A 20,128-nucleotide genomic window follows, 5' to 3' on the forward strand; every position below is an offset into this window, starting at 1 on the left:
TGGTGGTGCACTATTGCATTAGTGTAAGTGCTCTCTCAGCATTTACACATTTTTTAATACTATAGCGTGGCTGGGAGCTTGGAGGCGCTCCCAGCATGCTTTGCGGCACTGGGGATTAACATGGTGTTTTAAATGCATGTTCTGCGTTCATTATTCTGTTAGCTAGTGTCCAGTTGTTGTGTTGGTTATCGGGGGTGTTTTTCTAGTTTGTTGTCACATATGTGATTTAATTTTGCCGTGACCGCGTGGTTGTACATGACATGGGGAAGAATGACTTGCCTGCCTTCCGTGCGTTGAAGGCGGGCAACCCAAAGATCATCTGCTTGCAACAACAAAAGTGCTCATTGATCCTCACTGTCACGTGAGCGCCACAGTACACATTCTTGTAAATGTTTCTCAATTAAAGTCTGATTGTCTGTTGATTTAACTTCCCTCACATTTGTACTCAGAAGTCGTCCACGAGGATTAGAAAAAACGAGCCTATTTTTTTTTTGTCATGCTAGCACAAATTTAAAACATCAGGGCTATGTTGTGGCACTTAGAAGTGCAAAAGTCAAAATAGTCTACTCTATAGACTTTTCAAAATCATATACAGTATATTTACTTGGTCGTAATGTAAGGAATAAAAAGGAATACTTTTGAATTAAATTAAATGCACATTTAAGGTGAAGTCGTGAACATAATCTTAACTGTGACAAACTGTAAAGTGGTAACGATTTGCAGTAATTGAAAAAAAAAAAGTTGCTCCAAAGTACTGTTTTCTTAAGTGAAACTAACTAACCGACTTCAGTATTTGTATTTAGTAATTTCCCAGTTCCCACCACCACCACCACCAGAAAAGGAAAGTGATTAATTGTCCCTAATGAATGCTGACTCTCCCCCTCAGTAAGCCCCAGCACCGCAGTGACGTCTCCTTCCGCAGCAAATAGAGCCGAGCGCGCGCAGGCGGAGGCGAGAGACAAGAGACGAGTCAGTCATTCCAGCGCGGGTGAGCTCAGCTGCTTCCTGAGGAAGGTTGCGGTCCGCTTGGTGTATCTCGCCCGCCCACGTCCACTTTCACGCCACGACAAGCCCCTCGCCCCTCCCCGTGGATTTAACGCATCAGGAGGTGGAGAGAAGAACATTGGGAGCATCTCCGCCCCATGTGAGCAGGAGAAGAAGACGCAGACACGAGAAGAAGCGCGATGGGAGCCTTCAGGGTGCTGCTGGGGACTTTACACTACGTGGGGCTGTGCGTCTCCACCAGGCACACTGGACACGGACACGCGGAGAACCACATCAGCGGACACGGTAGGCGTGCGAACTGCGAACTGCGAACACACCCGAACCGCGCTTGGACGCTTGCTCGGGTCACGCCGTTCACTCCCACGCGTTAAACACACAACAGTGGGGTCAACTAAGAGGGTTGCTTTGATTGTCCTAAAATAATAAAATTAAAAAGAGTTTATCGACACAACATTAAGCAGAGACCTATACAAGAGCTGCATCTTTAAAAGTCTGCCTCGACAAAGGTAAGAACGCTCAGTTTTGATTGACAAGTCCTCCAAAAACGCATTTATGCTGCAGTGCAAATAACAGACAACTATGATGCATGTTATCGCAATTTACTTTATATTTTTTTCCGCAAATACTGGCGACCAGTCCAGAGTGTAACATGCACCTCTTGCACAGTCATCTGAGATGGGCTCCAGCTCACCTAAAACCCGAGTGAGGATAGAAAATATTAGGGGTGTGCGATTCATAAGAATCGCGATTCACATTTAGTACGATTCAGAATCGATTTTAAATGTCCCAAAATCGATTGTATCAAAAAAAAATTATACTGTCTTGCCTTTGTCTGTGTGTGCCTTTATTTGGAGTGCTGTTCATGTTGTACCCATTTTGGCCTCTGAGGGGCAGTGTGGTTCCACGCGGTCTACTACACTGTTAAGTTGTAGCCACATTAGAGAGTAGAAGGAAAAAGTCACGATCAAGTTATTCCAATAAAAGTTTGTTGTTTTCAGCGTGGAGCCGTTCTTTTGAGTGATAAAAGTGCCGCGAGATGCTGGAGTAGATCATTACAATTCCTTGAACATTTATATTTGGAAGCAAAAATCATTGTCAAACTAATCATTTTGAATAAAAAACCGCTCTTAATCGAAAATTGATTTTGAATCGAATCGCAGACCCAAAAATCGGAATTGAATCGAATCGTGAGACATTCAAAGATTCCCACCCCTAGAAAATATATTTTATTACTATTGCTAACGAGTATCTTGCTCAAATTCATTGCCATCATATAATCCGTTAAATCCGATAATCCATTCTAGACAGTAATGACCCAACATTTACCAACATTTTTCAAGAAATAATGCACACATTCATACTTTATGCAGGAGGTGGGTTTAACCTTAAACTTTCTGGCAGGTGAAATACCATGTCGAGTTTTGTGCTGATCAAATTTGTATTGATCATCCTTGTTCTTGCTTCTTGTTATCTTTGTAATAAAGGTCTTTCTGCTATTGTATTGAATCTTATCAGAACCGGGAAAGGTCATTTGCATTCCTCAAAAGTTATGTCTGGATGTCAGAACGTGGATGAATTTTGCTCCAGTTTTGTGATCGAACCGTCTTCTGTGTGCGAGATGTCTGCTGAGACACTGCAGTTCTTCAATGACTGACAACATTTTTTTGTTCTGTCCGAGCGCCGCAGCTGCCTTCCTCTTCGTCAGGCAGAGCTGACACAAGATGGAAGTTAGTATTCTCTGTCAGTAGAGCTCAGCCTGAACATCCCCCCTTCTGGTTCCGAGCTCCTCCTTTGCTCGTCTCCTCCGGTGTTTACATGTCTTTAACAACCACAGATAGCAAAAATGCGCCTTTGCATTATTTATGACGTTAAGATTCAGACGTCGTCTGAACGGTCTCATAGATGGACAAAAACAAGAATTTAATATCAATGCACAAATACTCACCAACTGCTTGTCATTGGTCTTAGCCAGAATCGATTTTGTGTGTGTGTGTGTGTATATACGTGAATTTGACATTTGCACGTTTTCAGCATTCACGCGGAATGTGAATTAGGATTCCACGTTTGCATCTCAATGTGGGCCTTTTTTGCATGGTGTTGTCAGCAAGTTCTGTATGTGCTTGCATGGTTTCTGTTCCCTGAGAGCATAGTAGCTACAAACAAATCTTTCAGGGGCAATTTCAGTCTCAAATTACTTCGTTTCTACCCATTTACAGATCTGATTTGCTGCAAAACAAGGAAATATTGTTCCACCCCAATCCTGTAGGTGGCAGTAATGCACATCATCATTTGGTTGCCAACTGCCAAACGCCTGCACCGTTTGGAATCTCCCCCAAAATGTCGTGGTTATCTTCGTGGAAGTTCAGGGAACTGCCATGTATCGCTAACCTGTTTCGACCAATCACGGCCACGGATGACAACGTCGCCCTGTTATTGGTCCGAACCACTCGGTGGAAATCAACGGGCTCGGTACAAGATGTATTCGGTACATCTCTGGGATATGATGTTCGATGAAAATCTGATACACTATGACCCCATAAAAACATTTAAGAAAAAGTGTTATGCTTTAAAAATATTTAAAACTAATTAAAAGAATGATGTCTTTAAAAACAACACACTCAAAAACACATACCATATACCACAAGTGTGTAGTGCGCTGTCGATTGTTTTCAATTGCAGCCTTCCAGTCAATCCAACCTTCCCAAACTGAATCCAATTCTGTTGTCCCCGGAATGTCAGGAGTTAGTGTACAGAACATTTCAGATCTCGCTGACCTTGGAGAAGGATGTTTTCACCTGCAACCTGGCCTACAATTCGGATTCTGATCCAAATGCCGATTCTTTTCTCATGCATTCAGACTTTTATTGTAGCTGTCCATTTTAAGTTGAGAGTTAGAACAATCACACAGTGCGCTTTAAAGGACTTTGTTTGCGTGTAGGTTAAAAATATCCATCGTATTCATCATTGGCAGCGATGTGAGCAATATCTCAGGGGGGTGCCGCTGCATCCATAAAATAAAAGAAACTTGCTTTCAAAGTGAATAATGTCCTTGTTGGAGGAGCTATTTCGGCACAGTGCGGGAAATGGATGCATTTGATTTCATTTTGCGCTGCTTGTGTAGAGTTGATACGAGGGTAGATTGAAAACGCTATGCAGAGTCTATCTGCATAATTGTCTAGATCTCAAATCTGTAACAAAGTGATGATTCATTGTACAATTCGGTGAATTGATAAATGACGTTGAACTTGAAGTCAAAATCACAGTTGTAAATTGTAGTTGAGGAACATTTGTTATTATCGTGGGATTACGCCCCTTGAGATGCAACATCTCGTTTACGAGGGGGTTCCACACCCCAAAAAAATACAAAAAGGCAATCAAAATGACACGTCGGATATAAAAGGCAGGTGGGAAAAAGACAAACATATAGAATACAATAACACTTAACAGAGACAACCTTAACTCATTCACTGCCATTGACGGCTATAGACGTCAAAAAATTCATTTGAACTATTTCTATTAATTTTCCATTTTTTCCACTTTTGTTAATAAGAGTATGAAAAAAATATGTTTTTTTATTGTACATTTAGAACAGATATAAAATGTGTGATTAATCGTCAGTTAATTATTGAAGTCATGTGATTAATTACAATTGAAAATTTTAATCGCCTGACACGATTTAAAAAAAAGAAAGAAAAGATTATTAAAAATTAAGGGCGTCAGGCGATTATTAATTTTTTTCATTGTAATTAATCACATGACTTCACTAGTTAACTCACGATTAATCAAACATTTTATATCTGTTCTAAATGTACAACAAAAAAATTCTAGGTTTTCAAACTCAAAAAATGTGAAACTAATAGAAATAGTCACTGCCATTGACGTCTATAGCCGTCAATGGCAGTGAATGAGTTAATCTCAACACAACAACGTTCTAATTATTTCATAATAATAAAAGTACAAATACAGTGTGACAATACCTTGTTGAAAACATTGACAATCTGTTTTTAAATAATTAAAGAAGATGTTGTAGTTGTGTCACATGACCTTCTTCTTTACTCACATTCTTCTCTTAACACCCCTTTTTGAGGCTGTTGCAGAAAAAGCCCCAAAAGCCAAAGAGACAGGAGGTCTTATGATATTGTACTTGCCCTTACTTACTCTTTACTCTTATTTACTCTTACATGTATAACGGCGATTCAAACTCTGGGGGCATATTTTGGCAACATTTTGTGAAAATAATGGTATTTTATTTGAGAGGTTTTGCTGTATAATTGAAGAGAATAATAATAGTTGGAGTCAGGGAACACACATATACGCACACACGTGTTTTTTCTCTCTCTGAAAATGTCCTGACAGATGATATTGTGCTTTTCAAGCCCATCGAGATGATCATTTATCCTCGTCTTTTCTTTTTTTTTTGCACACTGGCATAAGCAGTCGGAGTAAAAGTGAAGAAGAAGGAGAAATAAATGGAAGCAAAGCAAAACATTTGGTGTGAACAATGTCCCTGCCTTTATCAGCCTCAGGACCGTTCCAGCCACTGATACTTTTCAATTACCGTCTCATTAGGGTATGCTTATCCAGCCAGCCCATTATTCCAGCCAATCAATTGTCTTAATTAATGAGTGAAGGCTAAATGAGCCGTAAGGAATCTAAAACTTCTCATGGGAAACCAAGTAAGATGGGCCACCGAAAGGTCTCAATTAATTTTGTAATGACTTTTGAAAATTGGTTTTGTCTTAACGTCATTCAACCATCTATCAGTTTTCTATAGCAGTGGTCCCCAAGCACTGGGCCACGGGCCACTTTGGGCTTAATGTGCTTGCTAAAAGATATTTTTTTCTCGTTTTCCAAAAACCTTCAAATATATTAGGGTAACGATTAGGGGTGTTAGAAAAAATCGATTCGGCAATATATCACGATATTACAGCACGCAATTCTCGAATGGATTCGATATGCGGCCGAATCGATTTTGAAACATCAATTTTTTATAGGAATATTCAACTAAACGTCTTACTTAGGGTAAGGATTCACGCATTAAGCATGAAAGAATGTTATATTCATGGAACATTAAGACTTAATATTTTATTTCAGCAACCTGTTTGCTAAATGCGGTGGATCAGTTATAAGTCAGAATTTTCAGATAAATAAATACATTTTCATACAAATCTTACAGTGTACATGTACAAGTTTACTGATTAATATTTTCTAAATTTGAGTAAAAAAAACAAAAAATCACAATAATCCATTATAGATTCGTATCGGGATTGATCGGTATGGAATCGAATCCTGACCTATGAATCGTGATACGAATTGAATCGGCAGGTACGAGGCAATTCACACCCCTACTAACAATATACACCAACATGGTTTTAGTCTTCATATTCGATGGAAACTATTTGCCATTGAACATGAATAACTCCCATTCAGTTGAAATACAAGACTTTCAATTTTCAAACATTTCAAGTCACAAAACTCACGTCTGCCATGCTTTTTAAAAATGTCTATTTGTCTTCCCATCACAGTGTTATAAATCATAAAGGCTACCAAAAATAATTAGCGCTTGATTATAAAATGTCAGCTATCTTCGCCTGGGATCCCGTTCCACTCAATGACCGCGTGAATGTGACTGTGAATCGCTAGCTGTGCCCTGTGATTGACTGGCGACCAATCCAGGGTGTAGCCTGATGTCAGCTGGGATCGTCTACCGCTTCCCGCAAGCCTGAACAGCTCAAGCGCTGTGGAAGATGAGTCCAAATTCCTCCCCAAATTCTTGGAAGAACTGCTGTGGCATGGTTCATCTTCCACCTTTTAAAAAAGGCGTGCTTGAGACGCAATGCTGGCAAACGTTCAGCAGCAGCTTGTCGGACTTGCTTTCGTGCGTGCGTGCGTGTGTGTGTGTGTGTGTGTGTGCATATCTTGTGGAGCCCCTCCCCTGCCCACTCCCTCTTCCTTTGCGCAGGGGCATAAAGTAGTGCAGGTTTGTGCTGGAGCGTCACCAAGTCGTTACGACGACAAGCATACGCTCCACTCGATCCATTAATATGGGCACACGTCCCAGTAGCGCTGACGAAACATTACACACTGTTTGCTTTTTCATACACAATTACACAAACGGCAGTTTTCTTACATTTAACTCCTAACAAGATGAATGTACTTGGTCTAAACTATTCTTTTGATAGCGTCTATTCATTCTCTGCGTTGACAAGCAGTCTCGTCTTGTACGCAGCGATTGGTGCGCCAAATGATGACTGCCAAAAAGTCACATGACTCATGCCTGATTTCAACAACGTAAAGCGGTTAATAATGGCGTACCAAGCTGAAGTGTCCTGCTTGAGTGAAAGTGGGGCTTTATTGATCTAAACATGGCAGCAGTACAGGGAGGCGCTCCTCACGGCTCCGCTCTCAGCACCCTTCGTTTTTTAAAACTTCACTCAATATCCTTATTTTGTGCGTAAAACCCCCCCGGAATCCTCCCCTCGCTTCCCCTTCAATCAGAATGCTCCCTTTTAAAACCAGTATAAACAAGCCAGAGGCTCAGCCTGCAGTCAAGGGCTCTTCCTCTGTCCTATTCTTCTGAAGGCCTTCTGCTGTCCTTCACTCGTGTGTGTGTGTGCGCGTTTGTGGGGGAGAGAGAATTTGGGGTGAGGTAGTTGAGGCGAGGAATGATTGCAGGCGGCTTTGAGATTGGTGATCCAAAGCTGTACTCGCTTTGAGGCATCCCTCCAACACTGAAAATCATCTCTGTGACTTGACGCACGGTGGACTTTGTGTGTGCGTGCACAACAACAACAACAACTATCAAGATTGTATTTAGTTTGTCTAAACATAAAGGATTCTAGCCACTCATTAAACACATTGCATTCTTGTCTTCATAATAATGGAAAATACATGCAATAGTTTTGACACTTTCACCAATTTGTATCCAAAAACAACAACAACACCATTTATTTTGTTGTCTGCTATTGCGTGAATGCAAAATGGCAGCCACGTCACAGATCCCTCTGGTGTATCGCAACAACATAATGGGTGGAATTAAAGAGCTGGGATGACAATTATGAACCATTTGTAAAAGAACCCCAACTCATTTGCTCTACAGTGTCCCAAAGACGTATTTATACGTTAAAAAAATAAAAACAATTTATGTTGGAGAATACAAAAGGCTTTGATGCAGTCTCTTAACTGCAAAGAACGGTTGAAGAAATGGTAGTCATTACACAAACGGCCAGCAGGTGACAGTAGAGCAAAAGAGGTCAACCAGGGCCATGTTGAAAAAAAGCTCTTTTACTCACAGTTCTAAATAGATTTGTGAATAATGATGAAACTTAGCTATATTCTAGTGCTAAATGCTGCAAAACAAAGGCAGATAGAAATATAATTTTTTCCTGATTTTGTCTAATCTTTCTTTTGGTAGATTCCATGTTTTTATAGCAGAAGAACACAATACTCTGTGAGCTTTGCAAAATCAGTCAAAATCCAGTAAAACAGCCGGGAGTGAAGGGGGTTACTCCAGTGAAAATGGCTGTGAGTGAATGAGTTAAAAGGGAACTCTGAAGTCATGAAACCAATAGGAGAAAATCCAAAAATGTGAACTGCATCTTCATGAAACATGTTGCAAAACTTCATTTTTGTCATTGTTATATATTGATTTTTTGTCTTCATAGCAACAACTATCATTATCATTTGAATGATAACGACTACCAATAAATCAAATACTCACATCAGTCAAATGTATTCATTTTCCAAATGTAATCCAGTGTGTTATGTCTATGCATATATCTTCATTGTCAAGCCTATGAAAACATTTCATAGCATCTCAATTGTCTTTATTTTTTAATTTGCACAAACCTTAAAGAGTTCAGTAAGTAAGTAAGATCCTGATGGTTTTATAAAAGCAGCCCTGTTGGCTGGTACGAAATGCCGCGATTTACATACGATTGGATTCGTCGACTCAAATCACAACTTCTACCGGTGATTAGTCAACAACAATCATTTAATAATAAATGTGCTTCCATTAGTTGTTAAAAATAAACGTCACAAGACATGCAATGTTGACTCGTGAAGTGCAACTTGTCTGCCTGGCATCCATTATGGGAAGTCGGGCGATCTTACGTCATCCACGCCGCCGCAGCCCAATTCGGAGTCTTCCATTCTCTTCAAAAGAATATGTTTGTTTTTAAATGATTGATTCCTTTCTGTGTTCCCCATCGTCAATCAAGACATTTTTTTTTGTCAATGCCTCTCTCTTGTGTTGACAGTGCATGGAGGAGAATATGGATGCAGCGTGTGCGTGAGCGTGCGCGTGTGTTGAGGAAACGGGCGTGTGAGGCGTTATTCCCTCTGTTCCAATCTGCTTGTTAAAGTTGAGGGAAGAGCTTTGCTGGGAATACTTGTCGGGGAGAGTGTTGCTTATCTTCCATTTGACACATTAGTGCCAGTATTGCATCAAGACACACATGCGCACACTTTATACACGCACGCACTCGGGCATTCCGATTTAGAGTCACACTTCTCCTGGGAAGCCACTTGGCAGGATTCATGTGTTGGCTGAGCGAGGGAGGAGGAGGAGGAGGAGGAGGAGGAGGAGGAGGAGGAGGAGGAGGAGGAGGAGGAGGAGGAGGAGGAGGAGGAGGAGGAGGAGGAGGAGGAGGAGGAGGAGGAGGAGGAGGAGGAGGAGGAGGAGGAGGAGGAGGAGGAGCGATGTAGCGTGATGCGTTCAATGGTTTCAGGATCACTCATTTACTGCCTGAGAGAGCTCCTCGGCTCCAGCGGGCCACCATGTAAACTAGTCAAGTTTCATTGTGGAGAGCCACACTGATTGGTGTTAGATTGTTTTCCAGACACAGCGCGGTGTGCCGCGCAGTTCTGACGTTTCTTGTTCCTCTTTGGAGTTTGCATGTTTCCTCTGTTTTCTCGCTCCAAAAACATGCATGGTAGACTCTTAAATTGTCCATGAATGTGACAATTTTCTTCCATTTTTACTTCCTGTAAGTGTAAATGGTGTCCCAATACTTTATGGTTTAGTGTCCATATTCATCATAAAAAGGAAGTTCAATTTGGTATAATTGATCAAACTACATAAATCTCTCAACTCTCGAACCAATTGAAACATACACACACTGCAGCTCAATTCCGATTTTTTTTCACAAGTATCTGATTTTTTTCATGCAGTGTTAACTGGAGGTGTGAATTGCCTCGTACCTGCCGATTCAATTCCTATCACGATTCATAGGTCAGGATTCGATTCGATACCGATTAATCCCGATACAAATCTATGAATTGATTATTGCGATTTTTTTTCTTTTACTCAAATTAAAAAAAATACTAATCAGTAAACTTGTACATGTACAATGTAAGATCTGTATAAAAATGTATTTATTTATTTGAAACTTCAGGCTTCTAACTGAGCCACTGCATTTAGCAAACAGGTTGCAGTCTGTTTCATGTTTGAACAGCACTGAAATAAAATATTAAGGCTTATTGTTCCATTAATATAACATTCTTCCATGCTTAATGTGTGAATCCTAACCCCAAGTAAGATTTTTTGTTGAATATTTCCATAAAAAAATTGATGTTTAAAAATCTATTCGGCCGCATATTGAATCGATTCCAGAATTGCGCGCTGTAATATCGCAATATATTGCAGAATCGATTTTTTCTAACACCCCTAGTGTTAACGCTACAATTCAGATTTTCCTTCAGACCTGGGCTTCTTTCGTATGTGGATAGAAATCCGATATGCATGCCATGCGTCTGCACTGTGAACACATCCGCACGCATCCGATTCATACGTCATCAAAAGCCTGAGAGCGGCAGAGAGTGCTTGGAAGGGAGACTCGTGACTACTGACACGTCTGTGAATATACAAAGTTGTTTTGAGTAACAACTTTTTATTCGTCTTTAATTTCATCACACTTGAAACATGAAGCATAAAGTTAACATTTGTGGCGACAGTAGAAATTTAGCCCTGCAGACGGTTCATCACGAACGGCGATGACGCGACGTCATCTTCGGTAGACTTCTCAATGAAATGAGGAGGTCGAGGAGTGTCCCCTCATTTCCCCCAAATGACCTCTTCCAACGTCGCTACTCTGGCGACATGAGATGAAAAAATAAGTCAGACGGATTTCTGTTGCTGTTCGTGGACAGCGCATTGAAAACTGACGCACGAGAAAGCCGAGGACAGCAGCCAATCAGGAGCGGGCGTGAAAACAGTCCACCAACCAGGAGCGAGCGTGAAAACAGTCCACCAACCAGGAGCGCGGGCGTTCGCACAGCTGAATTTGCATAATGTATGCAGACAATACATATGAATCCAACTCCGTGGAATTTAGATGTTTCTGGGGTTGGTGAAAGACTCTGGTTGGTAACCCGGTGGGTAGTAGGTCTGGTCGGTGCTGGATTTCACTTTCCTTTCTTTTCTTTGATCCTTACTCGGGTCTCTTGGCAACCTCACAACTCTAGCTGGATTCTGAAGTATTCGGTTTAGGTGAACGGTATGGGATTTTTAATAGGTTTTAGGTGAATTAATGATTACACACTCACATGCACACCCCTGCACACATACACACACACACACACACACATGCATGCACTCACACGCGCATACACACACACACGCGCACACACAGAGGTTTGTTTTACTATCTTTGTGAGGACATCCATAGACATAATGCCCCTTCCCTTAACCCCAACCATCAAAAATGATTGCCTACCCCTATTCCTTACCCTAACCTCAACCATAACCCAATTCGAACCTAAACTCTAAAACCAAGTCTTGACCCTCAAAAAGAGGTCTAAACTTGTGGGGCCCAGCAAAATGGCCCCACATGGACGGGTGGGCCCCACAACTCTGTAAAATCTTGGAATGTTGGCCCCACTATGTAACAAAAACAAGACACACACAGGATGGGGTGAAGGTGTTTTGACTGAAAGCTTTTGACTTGAAAGAATGAAAATGCATGGAGGTTCTCCATGAAATGAAGGAATGAGAAATAATCCATTAATGTCAAGCCGTCACCATCTCAATCCCAAACTGTACACACGATGCATATAGATATGACATGTAAAGATTTTCTAAAATTTTTACACTTCGGTGTCCATTTTCATGCCACAGAGGTTGGTTAGACCTTGTGTTGGTATTTTCACAGATGCATGCAAGCTGGCCAAGGAGATCACAGATCTGTGCTGTGAAGTAGACACTTGGACCCAAGCCAGTGAGATGATGTTTGAATGAAATAAACTACATTTTGGGGTAGCAAGGCTCAGTGGTAGAGTAGTTGTCTACCAACCCAGAGGTTGTGGGTTTGACACCCGTATTAGAGTATTTGATAAAAATTTTGATTTAATTCCTTCAAAATGCACAACCTATCAGATAGAGATGCAGTCTTTGGATGCAGATAAACAACTATGATTTTAATGGAAGAAAAAAAAGCAATTCTTCAACAAACAAGAATAATTTCAGCAGAAGGTAAATGTATTTTATTTACAGTATTTCAAATATGACATATTTTCAAAACTTATTTTCCAATAAGAAAGATCCTGAAACTGAACCAGTGATTTAATTGTCTTTTTGTTTAGTTACTTTACTGTAGTGGAGGCTAGTGCGGATTTTTAACACACTGTTGTCCAAACAGAAGCGAAGATTAATTAGGACTGTATCGTGTGCACAAAAATCAACCTTCAGCTAAATGTCATCCCTCCATACCCCCCCTCCCCCCACCTTCTCCTCCTCCTCCTCCTCATCTCGCTGCATCCATACATCATTTGCAGCAAGACGATGGTAATAATAAAAAGTAAAAGTCATTTCAAATTCAGTTAATAACGAGCTCTAGCAGCTGCTCAGAATAAATAATAAATAAATAAATACACATTTCAGCATTCAGCTGCTTTTTTAGAAGATATTAGTTTCAGTCAAAACCTTTGACCTTAGTTGTGCGCACAGAGCCTATGTGGGGTCAGCTTACGTGGAATTGTACAGTAATCAAACATACCTGTCAAAAACCATTTGAAAGTGACGTGAAGCGCAGAGGCACCATGTGGTGGAAAAGCGCCATTTCAGTTGATGGCGCCTGGCCTACTTTCTAAAACTTCTCCAAATTGTCAGAGTCGCATGTGATTAATACAGAGCAAAACAACGGCACTTTCCAGCGAGTCAGCTCCGGATGATCTTTTCATCTTCTCAGCGGCTGCCACACTGGTGACACCTCCGCCAAATTCCCACCAGTGAAGAGAAAATAAAGACAAAAACGAGGACAGGAAGGCAAAAGAAGCCGTCAGATTAAAATAAATGTTAAAAAAAAAAACACAATCACACAAGTGTGAAGCGTGTCACATCTAATGGGGACACGGGACATCATCATCCGACGCACTGAGCTTTTGCGCAGGAACAACTTTGAAACGCGTTTATGCAGCGTTTAATCAAAGGAGGCGTAAAGAGTTGGGACTGAGATTTGCTTCATCTGTCAGTGGTTTTAGTTTTAGTTTGTGTTTCCAGAACGACAATGAGGGGGAGCTAATGAGCTTGACACGCTGCACCGCACAACCCAACAGAAAGACATCACATCATAACAGGGCCTCATTATGCTACGGCAATGCCTTATCCAGAAATAATGACTCTCACTGATTGCTTGTATTTATGGCAAATGTGTAACACAATACCGGATGTACTCATTTAGAATATGCAATTTTGGGTACATGTGTGTTTAGTGCAACCTCCCTCAGGGTCATGCAATTAAATATTGGCGAAAGCCCCTGGAGTTAGGCTTTTCCAAATATTTAATTGGCCATCAGTGAAGGGATTTTCGTGTTTGGTAAAGATGTCACATTAAATGATGCTTCTGTCTCTGTGCTCTCCTTATTTGTCAATCAGTTTAATAAACACGTACTGTTGTTTTGGAGCATTCTCTCCAACTCTTCTACCATCTCGTTATAGAAGCCATTTCCTGCGGGAGAGGCTGTTGTGGCATTTTGGTGAAATATTTAGGGCTATGTACAATAAATTCCAAATTACTATGCAGTGTTTTTTTTTTCAGATTTCAATGCAAATGACACTCAACGTAATTTACAAGTCATCATGTGTTGTTGGTGAATGTTTTCAAATAAACCTGGCGACATTAAGAGATTTGTTTTCCAGCCAAACAAGTCTCATGCTGCAAGGAGCATCTCTACATAAATGGCTTCTATGGACATAAAAAAAGAGAAATTCAGCCCCGACACCGTGGCGCCCCCTGACCTCAATTGTTGAGATTTGAGGATCTTTGGAGCATTCTCAGACAAAAGATCAAATGATAAACAAATGATAAAACATGTACAGTTAAAGTACTTCATCCAGCCGTCTACTTGCATTTCCTCATAAAAGTACTTTGTGTGCTCCTGGAAATAAATCGATTTTCTAAATGATATGAGCTAACGAATCCAATCTTTCAGGCCTTTGGACGTCTCATAATTATGTACTGGGCTACATGTCCGCACCAGTTAATTTGACTTGAGTTCTCGTAATTGAACAGGTAGCCAGTGGACACATTCGAACAGACAGGTCGCAGGCCGTGTCTTTGTCCACACCCACTGGGCCAGCAATAGCCTCTCCACAGTTGGCGCAATCAGGCCCGGTCACTGCAGAGACATTATAATGGAGAATCACGGCTTGGGGCAGCGCGCGCTGTATAATTGGACTTGTGTTTATGAACGATAAAAAAGTGAGATTTCTTATGGCTTGGGTTGCTCACTTTTTTACTGCTTGTTTGCAACCCCTAGCTTAGCCGAATGAGCTGGGGGAGTTCTGACTCAAATAAAATGCCACTGGTGTCTGTGTCACATGTTAGCAGACCCTTTCATATCATATTAATGCTGTGCAATAGTCAGCTAGCTAGCATCGTTGCTTTTGACGACAGTTCGAAAATTGTAAAACAGTAAATAGTAAAAATAAATGCACTGCATGTTTGGGAAACAGTCTTACTCTAGAGGGAGAAAATGTAGTTGTATTTTGGATTTGAAATATATCATTTATGACACCAGTTCTACAACTTTCCGACACACCTCAAATGTGATCACCACCAAGCTAATTATTTGGACTAACAGGCTGCACCAGTAAATAGCTGAGTGCTCTTAAAATCATTTGCTCCCAAAAACATATCAATATGTTCTATATGTTCTAGTTATTACAAAAACGGGCAGCAGCTGGCAGCAGAGTATAAGAGATCAAACATGTTGCAAAAAAGATCTTTTTCCTACTGTTTTAAACAGATTTGTGAATAGTGATGACACTTAACTATATTCTAAAGCTAATTGCTGCAAAACGGAAACAGATAGAAAAATAAATAAAAAATTCCTGATGAAAGAAGAGACTCGAATCTTTATTTGGGTATTTTTTATAACAATAGACACAATATTCTGTGGGCCTTGCTAAATCAGTCAAAATCCAGTAAAACAGCCAGGAGCGAAGGGGGTTGCTTCAGTTAAGATGGCTGGGAGTGAAAACTGCTACCATATGACAGGCTAACCACATACACACTGAATTAAGGTTGCATTTGATAAGATGCTCTCAAGTTGAACCACCGTTAATTGCCGGGGGGGTTTTGTGTGTATACTTTTGACAAGATTATCAATGATGAAAAGCCAACTTTCGTCTTTGTTCTTTGGACGTTCACTACACATACTGTATGTTTTTTTTTTTGTAAATGTGACATAATTTCATAAAAGTCTGAAGTCGGTCTTGAGGGAATGTTGTTAGTAAAAGTAGCACCTTGCCGGTGTGTGTAACCTTCTCACACTCATTCAGAATAGTCATCTAAATGTAAATGTTAGACTTTCATATCAGTCACATGAAAGTAGGAGTAGAAATCCAATACATGAAAGTGAGCACGCAGTAAGGTCCCCTCCAATATGGCTGCTTTTTTATATTCTGATATATGTAAATTGAGAGAAAAAGGCTTTGACCATTTACTGCATATAGAATAGCAGCGAAATGTTTCATTATCGCTCGAGGTCAACACTGAATGATCCTGCCAGACATCGCGTTAATAATACGACAGGGCGATCACAAACGTAACTTTTCGGAATCGATTATTGCATTGATTACTCACCCTCTTTATAAAGTCACTCCACCCACAGTGCTGACATTTCATGAAGGTGTGGAAGTGACACACCTTAATCCATGGGTGAATCTGCATATCCAAAAAAGTGCACAGCAATGCGTCTCTTCTAATTTAAGCACACGGGAGAATACAGTTTGGTCCATAGTGAACAGGCAAACTACCAAGCGGACAGACGCAATATACAACAAACACAATATACATTTAATAATGAAATGTTTTTACTAAAAAATAAAATGGGGAAAAAAGCTACCCAAAAAAGAAGTAACGTAAACGTGAACGTACCAAACGGAATCTACTACTTTAATTATGTGTATCAAACGAACATCACGCAGTGGCAGCAGGTGATATTGTCAGCTGCACTCTGCCGTATGCCTAATTAGTCGTTAGTTACTAATCTCAGCCGCGACCAAGACGTGACCATGTAATTGCGCTCTTAGCTTACGTTCACACTGCAGGGCGTGATGTTAAATCCGATCTTTTTATGTACCGTTCACATTACAAAAACCAATGCCACATCTAATGTGAACGCAACGCGCTCGTGATGCGACGTCGAGTGACGGACACCCAAAACAACGACGTCACGTTGCGGTGTTCCCGGAAGTCAATATTGTCCCAACGTTTTACCGTTCGCCACCCACTGAGGTAAGCAAGTTTTGTCCGTGTCATATGCAAATGTAGCTGTGCCAACGCACGCTACAGATTGGTGGACTGGTGGACTCGTTTCGCGGACGTGTTAGGACATGAATTAATTTATTATTATTTTATTTTTTCCAGGTGAGCTCAGTATTGTTCATTCGGTAATTTTACCGATTTGACATGTCATCATCATTGCTCTCTCTTTTTATTTATTTTTATTTATTTTTTACATTTATTTTATTTTGTATGTGGGTGAATATGTGCATGTGCGTGTGAGTGCATGCACGCGTGTGTGTGTGTGCGTGCGTGCGTGAGATGACTTTAATTGTGGGATAAAGCTGTGCGTCAGTCTGTCCTGTAATCTTCATCCATATATCAATGTCAGCCTTAATAGATGCATGAAGGGAAGCAAGTGTGAGTTAGTGCTGCTGGTTAAATCCCTTGTGACTGCCTTGTACATCTGTTGGTGTTTGGGAGTGTGTGTGTGTGTGTGTGAGTGTGAGCTGGATTGAGTGTAGGAATATTCACTTCCCGCCTAGTGTGTACCTGTGCTTTTTTTTTTTTTTTTTTTTTGAAACGATAGAGAGCATCCAGCGAGCCAGTTCACTCGTTTATCCTTGTTGTCAGCTCGCCCCGCGAGAGCCTCGCTTGCACAGCAGTAATCCTCAGGGAGGGAAAAAATGAGGGAAAAGGTAGCTGGGGAGGTGGGAAGGAAGCCTTGTGTTGGCCAGCAGCAAGGAGTTGGGCCAGATGGGAAATCTTATTTCCAGCTGTCTTGCCTGCCTGCAACCGCCCCCCACTGCCCTGTGCAGTTTCACACTGCACACCTGCTGGAGGTAGCAGCACCCCATGTTGAGTCTTTTCATCCATCCATGAACCTCGCTGTGCTTTCACTATAAGGTGACCTCATAAGAATTTTGTCGGAAATCCATTTAAGCCTCGAAATCAACTTGCTTTGTTGTTTTTTTATTGACCTGTTTCACAGCAGTAGTTTTGACATAATAAAGCTGTCAAAAGTAGCACAGATACAGCAAGCAGGTTATTCAAAACAACAGATTTTCACAGAATTCACTGTGTGTGTGTGGGGGGGGGGGGGGGGGTATTAGGTTCCCTTGTGAGTAAAGAATAAATCAAGTGAAAGTAACTTTCTCTAACAAAGGTGACAGCAAACCTTTGATTGATTTATTTAAATCTGGAAAAAAAGATACAGTATCAAATTACAGACCAGTGTCGCTGCTTCCACAATTTTCTAAAATTACATATAGCAACATAAGTCATCATCATTATGGTTTTAGAGCAAACCAGTCAACAGGATTAGCTCTCATGAAATTCATGTATGAAGAGACCACTGCAATAGACAATCAATTGTATACAATATGTATTTTTATTGATCTAAAAAAAAAGCCTTTGATGCAATAGATCATGGATTATTATTGCAAAAGTTGTACAAATAGGGTGTCAGAGGAGTAGCTCATTCTTGGTTATGTTCTTATTTGAGTGATAGATGGCAATATGTATCTCGTGATCAAAATGATTTTGTGTCGTTAAAGGTAACGTGGAGTCCCACAAGGGTCAATCCTTGTGCCAAAATGTATTTTTTTATTTTATTTTGTACAGTAGTTGAATGATGTATGTTTTGTATCTAAATTTGTTAATTATATTATTTTTGCTGACGACAACCTTTTTCTTAAACTTAAATGATTTGATTAGCAATGTTGAATGTGAAATTATATTGATTAAAAAAGTAAAAGTAAAACACAATTTATGATAATTGGTCATCGTAAAATGGATTCAGTAGTTAAATTGAGAATAGGGGGAATAGGGTTTCTTTTTTTATGACGCACCTGAGTGTTGAATTTAATTATTTATTTAGTTCTTGACTGATCAAAATAAATTGTATTCATTCATTCCACAAAAGTTTAAAGTATGCGGAGATCCAAAAAAAACGATCATAAATTCATCTCTCCCTCACAGTGAAGACTTAAGACAGGAAACAGTTTTGTCAGTCATACTACAAAAATAGAAAATAAATTGCTTAAAAAAACCTAGCACCTTCAAGTTGTTAATTTGTAAGCGTCAAACGTGCGTCAAACGACACAATTCACAAAAATCAACGTCATCCGTCATCCTCTGGTCCAACCCCAAATCCAGGCAGTGAAAAACACAACAATAATTCAGTAAGAAAGGTGGTGAAACTGTCATCTCTTTGAATGAGGTCATCCTTCCTTTTGCGCGTAATCCCAAATGATTCTTTTCTAAAATAATCATAATAAATAAATACAGTTACAGTGTCTTGATGGAGGACGGGAGAAGCCGATAAAGACTCGAGCACAGTGGTTTCTAAGTGACTTGGAACAAATCCATCAATGGGAGCCGCTTTTGCGAATGTACATATTGCAACTCCCCACAAGCGTTATCCATTTACTTGTGGAAGCGTGTTGTCAAAGAAAATAGCCTTATCCAGCCCTTCTTGTTTTCGAAGAAATATGGCGCGGAATGTTAATATTTGTTCACAATCCATGTATAAGCCGCCGGCAGAGAAGTGATTGATGCATAAAGAATGAAACAAGCTTGAGCTGATTTATCCCTTTTTCCCGCCCCATTCCTCTGTCTCTTTAGTTCTTCTTGTTGTGAGTCAGGCCCAGCAGGGAGCGCTCACCTTTAAGTAGTAAATTTCAAGTGCTGGCTTGCAGCCCGTGTTGCAGTCAAAGTCCAATCTCTGTGCCTCTGTCGGTGCAGGAGAGGACACGCGGGGTGCATTAGAGAGGCTAGGCAGATGAGATGCTCAGTGCTGATAGGGGGCTCCTCTCATCTCCTCCTCCTCCTCTTCCTCCTTCTCCTCCACTGGATGGTCGACCCTGGAGAGTAAAGCTAGTGGAAAGACGCTCCATCTTGTCATTTTTGCGAGATGCTTCTGATTTCACCGTTGAACTGGTGCAGGAAAGAAACGCTGCACTTGATTATCATTCGGAGATATGAAATGACCTGCACCAAGAAGCAAGGCGGAGGCAGTTGATTTATCTGTCAGCTTGCAGGGATTTCAACCACCTGTAGGATAGAAATATAAGTAGAAGAATATATGGTTGGTTTTCATTGTTTGAACGAACCATGAACTCAACTGAGATTGCAAATCGTAGGGTCCTCTTTTGTATATGCTCTCTGCTGACGGCCCACAAACAAATACACTGTGTCACGTGATTTATTTATTTTGAATTCAGCATTTATTTCCTCTTTTGTGTGTGAGATTTCAAAATGGTACAGTCCTGTCGTCTTGAGTAAAGACTGTCGCTTAAAGATGTCCAATATAAATTTAAGGACACACATTTGTAGGTATTTCCCAATGCTAACACAACCGTTGCCAGCTAAGCTAGTCATCGCAACACAGGCTGTGT

The 20,128-nt window shown here is 40.6% G+C and overlaps 1 protein-coding gene across 2 annotated transcripts in view; it reads left to right on the plus strand.

Moving 5' to 3' along the window:
• The first annotated feature begins 891 nt into the window (after positions 1–891).
• The window catches only part of vstm2la (V-set and transmembrane domain containing 2 like a), a 40,961-nt gene continuing 21,724 nt past the window's right edge, over positions 892–20,128 (plus strand). Inside the window, exon 1 of one of the 2 annotated variants that reach the window (XM_086070127.1) lies at positions 892–1,290. In XM_086070127.1, coding sequence (XP_085926253.1) covers positions 1,185–1,290 — 106 coding nt within the window. In that variant the 5' untranslated portion in view covers positions 892–1,184. The remainder of the gene's footprint in view (positions 1,291–20,128) is intronic. The other variant, XM_086070126.1, reaches the window with a different exon arrangement.

Source organism: Leptonotus elevatus, chromosome 2 (assembly GCF_054856555.1).
Source record: "Leptonotus elevatus isolate MCC_2025b chromosome 2, RoL_Lele_1.0, whole genome shotgun sequence".
Lineage (NCBI taxonomy): Eukaryota > Metazoa > Chordata > Actinopteri > Syngnathiformes > Syngnathidae > Leptonotus > Leptonotus elevatus.